This window comes from Hyaena hyaena, unplaced genomic scaffold, assembly GCF_003009895.1.
Source record: "Hyaena hyaena isolate Hyena2069 unplaced genomic scaffold, ASM300989v1 scaffold_75, whole genome shotgun sequence".
Lineage (NCBI taxonomy): Eukaryota > Metazoa > Chordata > Mammalia > Carnivora > Hyaenidae > Hyaena > Hyaena hyaena.
This window is the reverse complement of record NW_024080707.1, coordinates 3718254-3732490: the sequence shown is the minus strand read 5'-3', so window position 1 is coordinate 3732490 and position 14237 is coordinate 3718254. Positions and strand designations below refer to the sequence as shown.

The 14237-nt window shown below is 36.8% G+C and overlaps 1 protein-coding gene across 1 annotated transcript in view; it reads right to left on the bottom strand.

The window, feature by feature from the left end:
• Window positions 1-14036, bottom strand: part of IL23R (interleukin 23 receptor) — a 58558-nt gene extending 44522 nt beyond the window's left edge. The window contains exons 1-4 of the mRNA XM_039233410.1: window positions 13990-14036; window positions 12340-12442; window positions 9261-9557; window positions 461-584 (exon numbers count right to left, since the gene is read on the bottom strand). Of these exons, the coding sequence (XP_039089341.1) occupies window positions 461-584; window positions 9261-9557; window positions 12340-12409 (491 nt within the window). The 5' untranslated portion in view covers window positions 12410-12442; window positions 13990-14036. The remainder of the gene's footprint in view (window positions 1-460; window positions 585-9260; window positions 9558-12339; window positions 12443-13989) is intronic.
• Between the last annotated feature and the right edge of the window lie 201 nt (window positions 14037-14237).

Sequence of the window (14237 nt, the reverse complement as noted above, 5' to 3'; positions counted from 1 at the left end):
GACCTGGCACTGTACTAAACGCTTTAAAAGCCAAATTCCACTTAAATAATTAGAATAAACCTGTGCATTAGGTTCTATTTTTTAGACCCATTTTAAAGATAAAGAAAGGCAATTCGGAGAGGTTGAGCAAGTTGCCTAAACCCTAGAAAGAGTATAGAGCTGAGATTGAAGCAAAGGCCCTTTTGAAGCTAGTCTGTGCTATATCACCATCAAGTCCCTGACCCTAGCTATGTACCAATGAATTAAAGGGCAGAAAGATTATAGAACACATTGTCGCACAGAGTGAAAATATAAATGGCTCAAAAAGGGTTCAAAGAGCTTCACTGATGATAATTAGGTCATTGGGGATAACCGGTGTACGTATAATGTTTAAGGCTGATTTTTTTGGATCCCTGCTGGAGGCAGAACATTGACTAGACTGGAGTGGAACTGCTCATGTTAAACTGTTGAAGGAACCTACCTCTTCACATACACCACATACATTGTGTCTATGTAGGTGGGCTTCCCAGAATTCCAGGTACAAGTCATGTTGCCTGAATATTCATAAATGACACAGGTTACCTTGTCAGGAACATCTGGTGGATCTGCAACAAAATGTAACTCTTAGGAGCCACCATACAAACATAAATTCTTTATAAAGTAGCTAGTTGATAAAACTTTCCATTTTATTTAGGAAACCAGCCCAATCAGCGCTCAATATCTCCCTCATTCCATCCCTACCACCTCACCTTACACCGTACTTTGCCATCTGACATTGCTACTCTTTTGTATACTTTATTCTCTACTCCTCTGGGGATACTAATATGATCAGGTTTCTCCTATACCAAAAAAAAAAAAAAAAAAAAAAAAAAAAAAAAAATCACTCCTCAAATTCTTTCTTCTCAGCTACCACTGTATCTCCTCTTCTTAACAGCTGAACTAAGGGTTTTATATTATACTGGTCTTTTACCTCATCTCCCATCTTCTCTTGAACCCCAGCCTGTCAAGATTCAGACCCACAGTTCCACCAAAACCACAGTTGTGAAAGTCATTAATGATTTTCTAATTGACAAATTCTGAGATTCCTGTGCAATCACCATTGACCTTGACTTCTGCAGCATTTGCTGTTTTGGTCCCTTTCCCCTTGAAACCTTTGCCTTTGGCTCTTGTGAAAGGATCTCTGAAAGTGTTTTTTCTATCACTCCACTCCAGCAGACTATTTCCTCTTCTAACCTTTATTTCACTACTCACTTTAAAAGTTTGGTGTTCATGGGGTGCCTGGGTGGCTCAGTTGGTTAATGTCCGGCTTCAGCTCAGGTCATGATGTCATGGTTGGTGGGTTCAAGCCCCATGTCAGGCTCTTTGCTGATGGCTCAGAGCCTGGAGTCTGCTTTGGATTCTGTGTCTCCCTCTCTCTCTGCCCCTCCCCTGCTTGCACTCTCTCTCTCTCTCAAAAATAAATAAACACTTAAAATTTTTTTTAAAGTTTGGTGTTTATATGTATGATGGAATATTACTCAGCCTCACAAAAGAAGGGAATTCTGATACATGCTACAACAGAGATGGAAGTAGAATGGTAGTTTCCAGGGTCGGGGAGAGATGGGGAGTATGATGGCTACAGAGTTTCAGTTTTGCAAGATGAAAATAGTTCTGGAAATGGATGGTGGTGATGGAAAGTGATGGTGACTGCAAATAGTGTGAGTGTACTTCATGCCTCAGAATGGTACACTTAAGAATAATTTAAAAATATATTTTATATTATGTATATTTTCCCATAATAAAAAATGACTAAAATTTTTTTGGGGGGCTCCTGGGTGGCTCAGTCTGTTGAGTGTCTCTGTTGATTTTGGCTCAGGTCATGATCCCTGTTGTGGAATCAAGCACCATGTTGGGCTTTGTGCTGAACATGGAGCCTGTTTAAGATTCTGTCTCTTTCCTGGGGCGCCTGGGTGGCTCAGTGGGTTAAGCATCTTACTTATGGTCTCATGGTTCATGTGTGCAAGCCCCATATCACATTCTGTGCTGGTAGCTCAGAGCCTGGAGCCTGCTTTGGAATCTGTCTCCCTCTCTCTCTGCCCCTCCCCCATTTGCCTTCTGTCTCTTTCTTTCTGTCAAAAATAAACAAATATTTTAAAAAATTTTGTTCAAAGATTCTGTCTCTCTCTGCCCATCTCATCTGGTCACGTGCTCTTTCTCTAAAATAATTTAAAAAAAATTTTTGGTATTCACAGAATTCTATTTCAAAGTTATCTCTTTCTCCCTTCCTGCATCCCCTTTAGCTCTTTTTCTTTCTTTCTTTTTTTTTTTTACAAATAGTTTATTGTCAAATTACCTTTAGCTCTTTTTCTAAGTGACCATAATATGGAGAACATTATTTAGTTTTTATCTGTTAGTGTCTTTACCTTTTGAGAACTGACATCTCCATCACTCCCAACCTTATCCTGACTCCGCTCCTGAGTCAAGGGCTGTCACTAGGCTTCCCTCAGAAGTGTATTCTTGACCTAGGCTGCTTATACAGAGCATTTCCCTTAAGAATGAACACATGACTCAAAATGAACCAATCAGAATTCTCCAAGGGACTTGTTGGGAGCCATTGTAAGAGGTATTTTATTCCCCCTAGAAATTGCTGTCTCTGAGTAACATGAGCCGTTGGTAGGCATCTTGCATTTAAGAGTGAAGACAACACAGGGGCACCTGGGTGGCTCAGTTGGTTAAGCGACAGACTCTTGACTTCACGGTTTGTGAGTCTGAGCCTCGCGTCAGGCTCTGTGCTGACAGTGCAGGGCCTGCTTGGGATTCTCTGTCTTTTTGTCTGCCTCTCAAAAAAAAAAAAAAAAAAACTTAAAGGAAAGAATTAAGACAACACAGGGGAAAAAAGCCCATGAAGAGATAGGAAAAGATGAGAGATCCGATGACATTATTGCAGTCCTATGGTCTCTGAAGTCTATGAAACTGCAGCAACTATAAAACGATATCTGCAATTTTCAGTTACATCATCCAATAATAAATGACCAATGTCAAGATAAAAAAAGATGTATAGAGAGGCAAGATGACAGAGAAGTAGGGAGCTCCATACATTTCACTTGCCTCCATCTCTCAAATGGAGAAGGCTTGAAGCCTTCAGGACACTGAACCACAGGAGTTTGGGAGGAAAAGGAGACAGAGTCCACTGAGAAAACAACCTTATAGTGCTACCTCAAAAAACAAATCAAAGTACACATGGTGGAAAGTCCCAAATACCACTACAAGTAGGGAAATAAAATAACCAAAGTCTCAACAAGAGAGACCAAGAGACACCATTAAAAGAACACTTCCTGAATGGACAGGCTCTGGACAGTCAATGAGCCTTCTTTAATACAGCAGTGCTCGCAGGTGCAGAATGCATAACAAGCTTTTAAAACTAACAAGAGACAGAAAGCTAGCCAGAATGACAAAACAAAAGAACTCTCCTTTAAAGAAATTCCAGGAAGAAATGACAGCTAAAGAACTGCTCAAAACAGATATAAGCAACATAACTGACCAAGAATTTAGAACAATAGTCACAAAATTAATCACTGGGCTTGAAAAAGGCATGGAAGACATCAGAGAAACCATTGCTACAAAGACTATGGAGCTTAAAAATAGTTGTGATGAATTAAACAATGCTATAAATGAGGTGCATAATAAAATGGAGGCATCCATTGAACGGATTGAAGAGGCAGAGAGAAGAATAGGTGAATTAGAGACACAATTATAGAAAAAGAGGAAGCCAAGAAAAAGAGAGATAAACTGATCCAGGAACACTAAAGGAGAGTTTGAGAGCCGAGTGATACAGTCAAATGGAACAATATCCATATCATAGGAATTCCAGAAGAGGAACAAAAAAAGATGTATAGATATATGGAGTGTTTAGTCACTTTTCAGGTGTGGCTCTCTCAGCTTGTCCCCACACTCACAATACTGCCTGGGCAACTTGACTACTCAGCAAATGACAAGAAAAATGAAGAATAAGGGCTGAGGAAGAATAAAAATATGGACATCTATGCACCTGAAGTTATAGCCAGAGATTTATCTTAAATACAAGTCATCTACCAAGAATATTGCTTGTAAAATCAAAAAATAAATATATGAAAAAGTTGTCCTTGTTGCAAATTGGAACAATAATAGATATCATTTAGACCTATAAAATTGGCAAGGGTTTTGAAAACATGCTAATCTACAGTGTTGGAACGGACTTCTGGGAAATCCTCTAACATACCTGTTGGTGGGAATGCAAACTGGTACAACCTTTATGGAGAGCACTTTACATATCACTGCCTTTAAAAGCAATAGTAATATTTTGCACCCCAGCAATTTTACATCTAGGAATGCATCTTTTTTTAAAAAAATTGAATGTCTATGCATTTTTTAAAATGTTTGTTTATTTTTGAATGAGAGACAGACAGAGCATGATTGGGGGAAGGGCAGAGAGAGAAGGAGACACAGAATCTGAAGCAGGCTCCAGGCTCCAAGCTGTCTGCACAGAGCCTGATGCGGGGCTCGAGACCACGAGAGATGAGATCATGACCTTAACCGAAGTCGGATACTTAACCGACTGAGCCATCCAGGCGCCTCTAGGAATGCATCTTTAATGAAATGTTCAAAGATATACAAAAGTATTTGGCTAAGAATGTGTGCTTCTTAAAATGGTGTTTATAATTATGAATAAGTTGGAAATAACCTAGTACCCCCAAATAGGGTTAAATAAACTATAATAGACTCCTAAGATACATCCAAAAACTAAGTTGTAGAAGATAGTTTAGGTATCTGGCCTCTGGAAAGCACTAGAAATGTGTCTAAGTAAATTCTGACTGTATGATGAAGTGAAAAATGCAGGTTGCAAAACACCATATTGAGAGAGACAGAGAGGCTGAGACAGAGAGGGAGGGATGGGGAAAAGGAGACAGAGGAGGAGAGAGGGGAAGAGATGGGGAGAGACAAAGAGACTGAAGCTTTAAAGATATATTTTAAATCATTAAAGAGGGGTTGCTAGTAGTGAAATTATGGGATTATAGAGATGATGGGTATTTCCTTTTTGCTGGTCTAAATTTTTAAAAACTTTCTACATTGTATGCAATTTGATTTTACAATTAAAAAACTATTTTAAGCAGTAAGAACATACTAAAGTACTTTAGAATGTTTTGGTGAGTTGTAGCATTGAATTACAAAACAGACAAACTGGACTCCAAGTAGGGGAAAATAAATTTTTTCATTTGAGTCATATAGGAGGTAAATTTAAGTCATCTTGGATATGGATTGAGTTGTGGTCCCTCAACAATTATAGTCATTTGTGCTGAACTTATTTTTTCCCCCTGAGACATGAGCCAGAGTATCACTGATTTGGCTATCATAAAAAAACAATGGTCAATCTTTTGGGTTGTTATTCCACAGCATTCTATATGAAGTGAGTGCTCAGGTTTTTAAATGTCTGGTGGTTAATTAACTTTGCAAAAGATCAGATAGATTATATACACATCTGCAAATAAACAGAATATTTGTTAATGGGAAGCTGTGTAAAGATGGGAATATGATTATGGTTATGAGAGAAAGAAGGAATTTTTGTTAATCTTATTGCCAGTTTATACAATGTCGAAGGTAAAAAACTGCTAGACAGCCAGGTATCAGAGAATACCCTGAAATACACAAGGATGAGGCTTATGTTTTTGCCTTTTTCTAGCAATCACATCCATCCCTATTATTGGAGCACTTATTAATCACTGGCAATATTTCTTGTGAATTCAGAGTCTAGCCAAGGATCATTTTCTACTGAGAGTTTCTTAAAGGCAGAGTCCCTTTTCTTTGAATTTCTAGCATTTAACATATTTTTGGCCCATAGCAACCTCTCAGTAAAGCTATCTCATAATTTGATTGGCTTGATTAATAAAATGACAATAAGGAGAATTTAAAATGAACAGAGGCACAATGCTTCTGGCAGAGATCACTCTGTAATTCCTTATCCAAGGAGAACACAGGCCAGCCTAATTGTGCCAATAGTAATGATTCTAGATAGTAACGTTAAAGGCAAAATATTCAGGGACTTTTGGGTAAAAAGTCTGCTTTCGTGCCAATAAGTAGAAATCAAAGATGGTTAAAATTTGGGGTGCTCTTGATTTTGGCTCAGCTCAGACCTCATGGTTTGTGAGATCAAACCCCGAGTTGGGCTCCACCTTGACAGGACTCTGTGCTGACAGCACGGTGCTTGCTTGGGATTCTCTCTATCCCTCTCTCTCTTCTCTCTATCTACCCCTTCCTTGCTTGTTCTCTCTCTCAATAAATAAACTTAAAAAAAAAGATGGTTAAAATTGAAGGAAGTCAAAGATATTTAAACTTTTAAGTAAATGTTTAAGTGGAAACAGAGTGTTCCATGTATGTTTTTTAATGTGTTATTTTTAAATGAATGAAGACGTCTTATGGTATTTATCTTATGATTGGTGTGAATCTGATAAAACCAACTTCCCATAATATATGTGCATTCAATCACAGATGAATTCTAGGAAGTGTTTAAAATTATGGCTAAAAATAGAAATTGTGATAATATGTATATTTCACAAATTACACATTACAGTACAGAGCTTTTAAATATATTTGTATTTCTTTTCAGGGAAAGCACTGACTCATTTATTTTCTCTCTCTTTTATGATTTGTTTCTAGTCTAAAAAAATACACATAAGCATTTTGTTGAAAACAGTGATGGTAACTTAACATAGTAAAGCTCACAGGACAAATATCCTGTGATCAAAGCAACCCAGTGAAAGCAATGTGACTTCTAGAGTACCACAAAAACCCTCAAAAACTTTTTTTTGACCTACTTAAATAGGAAGTTTTGTTTGCTAAGAATGCAAAGCTCAAGAACCCAGGGATTCTTGGGTCTAAGAGAGTAAATTCTTACCTGGCAGTTACAATTTCATACTCATAACCAGAGGCCTGTGTAAGAAGTTACAACCAACAAGTAAATGGAAAGAGTGATGTTCTTTTTAAGCCGCCAGCAGCAGAGAATCTAAATTCTTCTGTGATGTCCTAGAAGGGGAGCACAGGCCATTCCCTGATCCTAAACATGGCTTGGTGGTTGTGTTTGGGGGTAGAGGCCCTTAGCAACACTGGCAGAGGTGTGGGGGTAATATGTCACCCACACTGGAAACCAAGGCAGGAAGCCACACTTCTTTTGCCTCTTTTCTTCCTCTGGCATCAATTAAAAGCTAACCTTTCCCCATAACTGTGGAAGGTGCTTATTTGTCCCCTAAAGAAATTGTATCTTCTCTCAATGCCCCCCCAAAGGATAAATAGTAAAATATTCAAGCATTAAGTGTTGCTTATGTTTCCTGAGGATGTGGACAAGCTAAGGTGCCCTCATATATCAGATAAGATGTCTGCCTGTGGCTTCAATTCCCATAATTTAGGGCAAGTTTAGCATGTTGTCAATATAAGGTGTGAATTTACTAACTTTATTGTTTGACCCCAAAGCTTACTACTTTCCTTCCTCAATTCACCTCTACTACCTCCTATAGATAGCTCTTCTTTCTTTTGAAAATTGCACAAGATCAAGTGTCCAGAGTTAAGTAGGACAATGGCCTTATTTAGAACAAGGAAGCTCTTGCTTCTCCGCTATACACTCTAGGGGCCAAGTCACGAATACCAGGTCGTCTTGCTCTTGCTAGTTAAAGTCTGGAGAGGAGAAAGACTAAGAACTCACATTTGATTCTTAAAAGTATGGGGAAGAGAGCATGACAAAGACCCCAAAGCTCTCTTTCACTTAAATTGGGTCCAGATGCTCTAGGGAATGAATCTCTAGGTTAAAACAGTGCTGAATTTATTGATCTATTTCTCATAATAGTAGAACCAAGAATTAAGTATATAATTATACAAATTAGCTCATATTACTATATTTACTCACACATCCTCAGAATACTATAAAAAATTGAATGTAACAAAGATTTTTTAAGATCAATGCAATTAACTTTTTTTCTTAATTATAATAACAATGATTCACAATTAGGGCAGTGGGATTAGGGGAGTGGGAATTGTATCAGAATACTCTTATATTTTATCAAAAGGATGCATTTTTAAGGGTTTGGGCACAATGGTGTTGCACTTTAAAATGTGTAATATGCTTTTAAATAGTTTATTAAAATTTGGTGCTTATCGCAGCCAGTATAATTGGCCTCATTTTACAGACATGGAATCAAGGCTCAGACTGGTTAACTTTCCCAAGGTCACACAGCTGGAAAGTATAGCAGGAACACAAAGCTAGTTTTGCAGTTGTTTTTGCTCTGTAAATCTTAGCCTCAAATTTTTTTAATGGAATCTGCTTCAAGGTTGTTGCTATTATTTTGGAAAGCAAATAAACAAAAACATAAGTGTAAAGCAGATGAAAAGAGCAAAAGAAAAATCTGAGAATGCTGCCCCTCATATATGTGTGTTTGGACAGGCTGATGTTAAAAATTTGTTTTTTGAATGCATCAGCAACATTGAAAAATGTATAGAGTTCACATTGAAGATTCACATGTCTGTCTTTCCTTAAAGAGTCAAATATTCAGGAGAACCTGGGTTGCTCAGTCAGTTAAGGGTCCAATTTCAGCTGAGGTTATGATCTCACTGCTCATGATTTTGAACCCCGTGTCAGGCTCTGTGCTGACAGTTTAGGGCCTGGAGCCTGCCTCGAGTTCTTTGTCTCCCTCTCTCTCTGCCCCTTCCTTGCTCATGCTCTGTCTTTCTCTCTCTTAAAAATAAATAAACATTGGGGCGCCTGGGTTGCTTAGTCGATTAAGCGTCCGACTTTCGCTTAGGTCATGATCTTGCGGTTCGTGGGTTCTAGCCCCGCGTAGGGCTCTGTGCTGACTGCCAGCTCAGAGTCTGGAGCCTGTTTCAGTCTGTGACTCCCTCTCTCTCTGACCCTCCCCTGCTCATGCTGTCTCTCTCTCTCTCCTAGAAATAAATAAAACATTAAAAAAAATTTAAAAAAAAACATTAAAAAGAAAAACAGTCAAAAGGCTTAGGAACATTGGATTCTTATAATGATGGAGCTGGGCAGTGGCTATTCCCCAATAGGCCTCTATGTGCTTTTCTCTCTGCACAGATCTCACCAGCCTCCTTAAGTCCTATATTTCACTAACCTGGCCCCTGGAAGCCTTTCAGTTTGCAATTCCTATATTAAACTAGTACAAGAAATAAACTATATTAATTAGTCTCTATTTTAGACAATATTTCAGACCAGTTAATTGCTAGATTAGCTTTCATTTGAATTTTGAATGCACCCCGACACTTACATCCAGAAGAAATGTCTTTTCCACATATCAGTGTCTCTTGAAAATATCCAGGACATTCAGCAGTGCAGTACATAGAGGCATGTGGCTCCAGAAAGTTGTTATACCAAAGCCGAGCTGTTGTTTTATTAATTCTTGAGATTTGAAATCTTTCTTTAATGCCATTTTTATAAAAATAAATTTTCCTTGGTTGGCAGTTCTTAATTGCTGCTTGGCAATAAATAGAGATATTCATACCCATCTTGAAAACTGTGGCTGGTTCTACCCACATGTGGCCAGAACAGTTTATATTTGTAATTCCTGGAAATGAATAGATAAAATAAAAAATTCCATGTAAACATTGAAACAAGAGATTCAGGTGACTATGTTGTTGCATTTAAATTTTATTCCTTTTCTATTAATTAAATGATTTCCATTGGAAAAACGTTTAGGACTAACTGTATCTTTGCATCTGTTAGTTTTTTATAATGTACTTTTAGCAGGCTTCTGTGGATGCTCAGTAACATGAGCTAGAGTCTAGTAACAAAACTAGAGTCTGCCTTTAAAGCTACTTTGTCTAAAGAGCAAATATAATTAGCTCTCCTTTTTAAAAATAGAGCACTGAGGCATTATGAGGCTATGGCATTTTTGAAAGGTAAGCTTAGAAATAACACCTGGCCTTGCAGAATCCAAACTCCATTCTCTAGGCACTCCATTGATCTTTCATTCTTCTATAGATAACAGCTATTTTTATCAGAAAATTGAGCTTAATGAATAAAACTATACTCTTACTAATGCCAAAAATCTATTGCTTGATAACCACTTAAAAGTCATCATTAATTTAATAATATAGGAAAAGTTCCAGGATATGTTTTGTTAAAAAGTAAGTTGCAAAACAACACATTTAATATGGGCTTAATATCAGAAATAAATAGATGAATGCATGAGGAGAAATACACTAAGATGTTATCAATGATAATCTTTGTTAGTCTAATTTTTTTCATTTTACTCGCATATTTCTGTGCTTTGAAAATTATATAGTGAATGTATTACTTTTATACCCCCAAGCAATAATTAAAAGTCATTTCCATAAACTCAAATGACAGTGCAATGCAGTATCAGTTAAATCAAACTCACATTAAGGAAAATTTATTATTGTCTTTTTGTGGAAATACTTGCATTAAATATCTTAGAATCTCATCAAAATAGTGATAAAGGTAACTATTTTATTTTAAAGTGTTCTTATCTATAGACTACAATGCTTAAAGAATTAACTTGCATAGGGGCGCCTGGATGGCTCAGTCGGTTAAGCTTCCGACTTCGGCTCAGGTCATGATCTCATGGTTCGTGGGTTCGAGCCCCGCTTTGGTCTCTGTGCTGACAGCTAGCTCAGAGCCTGGAGCCTGCTTCAGATTCTGTGTTTCCCTCTTTCTCTGACCCTCCCCTGCTCATGCTGTCTGTCTCTCTCTCAGAATAAATAAAACATTAAAAACATTTTTTTTAAAAGATAACTTACATAATATAAATGTAATTGAATATTTTCATTTACATAATGAACATTAGGTATAAATTATAAATATTTAAATGTTAAAATAGTGATAAAAATGATTCCATCATTATTAATGGGAAATTGAAGCCAAAGACATGGAAAGGAAGTTTTAAGAAAACATATGACTACTTTAAATAAGGTCAACAATTCGGGTTTAGACAAACTGCATCTCCAGCACCTTAAAAAAATATCTGAATACTACCATGGAATTACTATAAGTAGTGTTTGAGAATACACAGAAAATATCAAAAATGATGGAAGACTATTTGGATAAATGCTTGTTTTCAAAAACAGAATAAAGAAGGACCCCAGAAAGTTCGGACCAACAAGCTTTACTACATTTAGGAATGAATTAGTAAGTCCATGGTTTTTCAGTACCAAAAAAAAAAAATCAGTAATCAGTGGGAGTCAACATAGATTATGTAAGAATAAATTATAGATTAATGTCTCTTTTTAATGGGGTTAGTAGATGGGTCAGAGGAATGTTAAACTTTTTAAAAAAATTATTATTTCAGCAGAGCTGTTGAAAAAAGGGAACATAACATGCTAATAGAAAATTTGGAAAAAATGTAGTCTAGATGATATTAAAACTATTCATAGATTGAACAATAATATATAAAATAGTATCTAATGGACAGCTCTAGGGTCTCTAATACCATGTCAGAGGAGCTTGACTTATTTCTCTATACTCTGTATTAATTACTTGAATGTATCAACAGAAGTCCTACTTATCATTTGCATATTTCAATCTCTTAAATCTTGGGTAACAGTTGGCCAGCTTTTGGCAATGTCTGATATCCTGCTGGAGGGATTCTAGTTCTGATGATAGGGCTACCCTCTATATCACCAATATAATTGTGTTCCAGCCTACAGGAGACAATGTTGCTTTTGTCACTATTCTGAGTCATTTGCATGATTTGCAAAGCTTCCTTACCCTACCTTAGTGTTGCTTGTCTCCCAGCAAATGAATTTCTGCCACCTGCCTAGGACACCAAGTCCCCAGTAGAAACTCTCAGATGTCAACACTATCCTGCCTGAATTTCTGACAATCCCCTTCCTGGATTCCTCATAGCTGCTTATGCTTGTATCTGTAATAGTGGCAGATGTTTGTGTGAATTATAAGATGGGAATAATAATAGCCAATACTATTGCACAAAGTTGTGAGAAATAAAAGGCTTAGTTAGCACAGTGCCTGACATATAGTACCTGTCAACAAATGGATTGTGGAGTTGAATTAAATTCAAATGTTTGATGGATTATCATATAACAGTTATAACAGTTCAAAGATAGAACATGCCAACTCAGAATAATATGCTTCTTCATGGAAATGTTCATATATGAGTTAGAGGTTTGTTTACTAAGGGAAAGGAATCCTGACATTAGGTGGGAGGTTGGACTCTTTCATTTCATTCCATATAATTTTTATGTGCATAAAAGTTTTCCCAGTCTAATAATTTTTGATTCTTCAGAGACCCTAGAATAATGCCTTGAGAATAATAAACACTCAACATTTTTTTGAATAAAAGATAGCAGTAGGTACTAAAAATACTATACCTCCATGACACCAGTTGAAGAATATGTAAATAGCTATTACCACATCCCATTGAATTGTGACCTGATTCATTCCTGAAAGCAAGAAATAGCTCTTTGTTGCCCTCTAGAAAAAAATATGAAAAAGTTTTAAATTGTAATATTTTAATAAAATAACAATAATAGAAGCATTACATTTTTCCTTACAGTTACTATTGCCTTTGATGAGAAGGTTTCAATAGGAAGAAAAGAAAGAAGGAGGGAAGGAAGGAAGAAAAGAAGGGAAGGGAGAAAGAAAGGGAGGAGGGAAACAGGGCAAAGAAAAGCCAGTGGTGTGTGAGGAGGTATGATACAGATGGAAAAGGGTCTTTTATACCCTTCAAAAGTCACTATGACTTACCTTAGTAGGACATTTTGACCCTTAATAAAATACACTTTCTTCTAATCTAGTCTCTCTCATCAGAAATCTCTACTCTCACTCCTGATAGTAAATTCTCCTGACCAGATTTCTGTGCCTAAGCAGCTCCAGAAATAGCAGTCTTTGATGAGTTAAACTTAGGAAAAGCCAAAAAGTGGAGAACTTCCAGAAAAAAAGTATTCAAAATGAAGAAAGATGAAGTGAGACAAAGGCATATGTGCTATCACCAATTAAATTTATATAAAACTCCTTTCCTCTGTAGACAGCTCAAAAGAAACACATTATACAAATTCCAAACAATATTACCATTAGTTTACAACTAGTTACATTATTTAATTTATCAGTTACTTACATTTTTATTTAAATGTCACTTTACGTTATTATTTAATAACCAACATTATTCAGTTATTTTTATGTTTAATAAAACCTGAACCTTTCATATAAGACAGCAAAACAAAATCATGACTAATCATATAGCAGAAAATATAACATTTTTAAAACCTGGGGTCCCTATGACCCCCATGAGTATAGAAACCCCTTTCATAATTTGCTAGCAATATTAGGTCTTCTTTTTATAAATAATAAGCAAAACAAGATCTAAAATGTTCCTGGTTAGAAGTTAACTACTCACCCAATAGAGCATATACAATAGTAATTGTTTAAAGTGATGTAGTATCAGACAATATTTTAGAATAAACTCATCAGTAACCACTCTATGAAGTATCACAAGAACTTATAAGAAAAAACAACTGGAGAGTCTGGGTGGCTTAGTTGGTTAAGCTTCTGACTCTTGCTTTCAGCTCAAGTAATGATCTAAGATTGAGACCTAAGTTGGTTCTTTGCTGACAACAAGGATCCTGCTTTGGATTCTCTTTCTCCCTCTCATTCTGCCTCTCCCCCACTCGTGCTCTCATGTGTGCTTTCTTTCTCTCAAAAAATAAATATACATTAAAAAAGAAAGAAAGAGTTCACCTAAATGGCTCAGTTGGGTAGGGTCTGACTTTGACTCAAGTCATGTTCTCTCAGTTCGTGGGATGGAGCCCCCACATAGGTCTCTGGGCAGATAGCTAGGAGCCTGGAGCCTGCTTTGGATTCTGTATCTCCCTTTCTCTCTGCCCCTCCCCAACTTGTGCCCTCCCTCTCTCTCTCCCAAAAATAAATAAACATTAAAAATTTTTTAAAAAGCAACCTGTTCCATGTATTTCCCTAAGACAATATAGCTGTTTTTAAGTATTGGATGATCATGGTCTCTTTACCTTTCAACTTGTCTGAAGCACATAATTCCACTTCAGAGTCAGGCTGCTGCTACCTCGTTGCCTGTGTCATGTCCTCTTCCCCCACTGCCTGGCTGTCAATAATCACTTCAGATTTTCAGCAATGAGGCAAATGGAAATGTTAGCAAAGCCCTGACCTACATTTCAGATTCTTGAACTAAAACTGTCGAATTCAAAATGACTGGCTCTAGTGTCAGTATTTGGGAAAACCCAGATTACTGAAAGTGAAC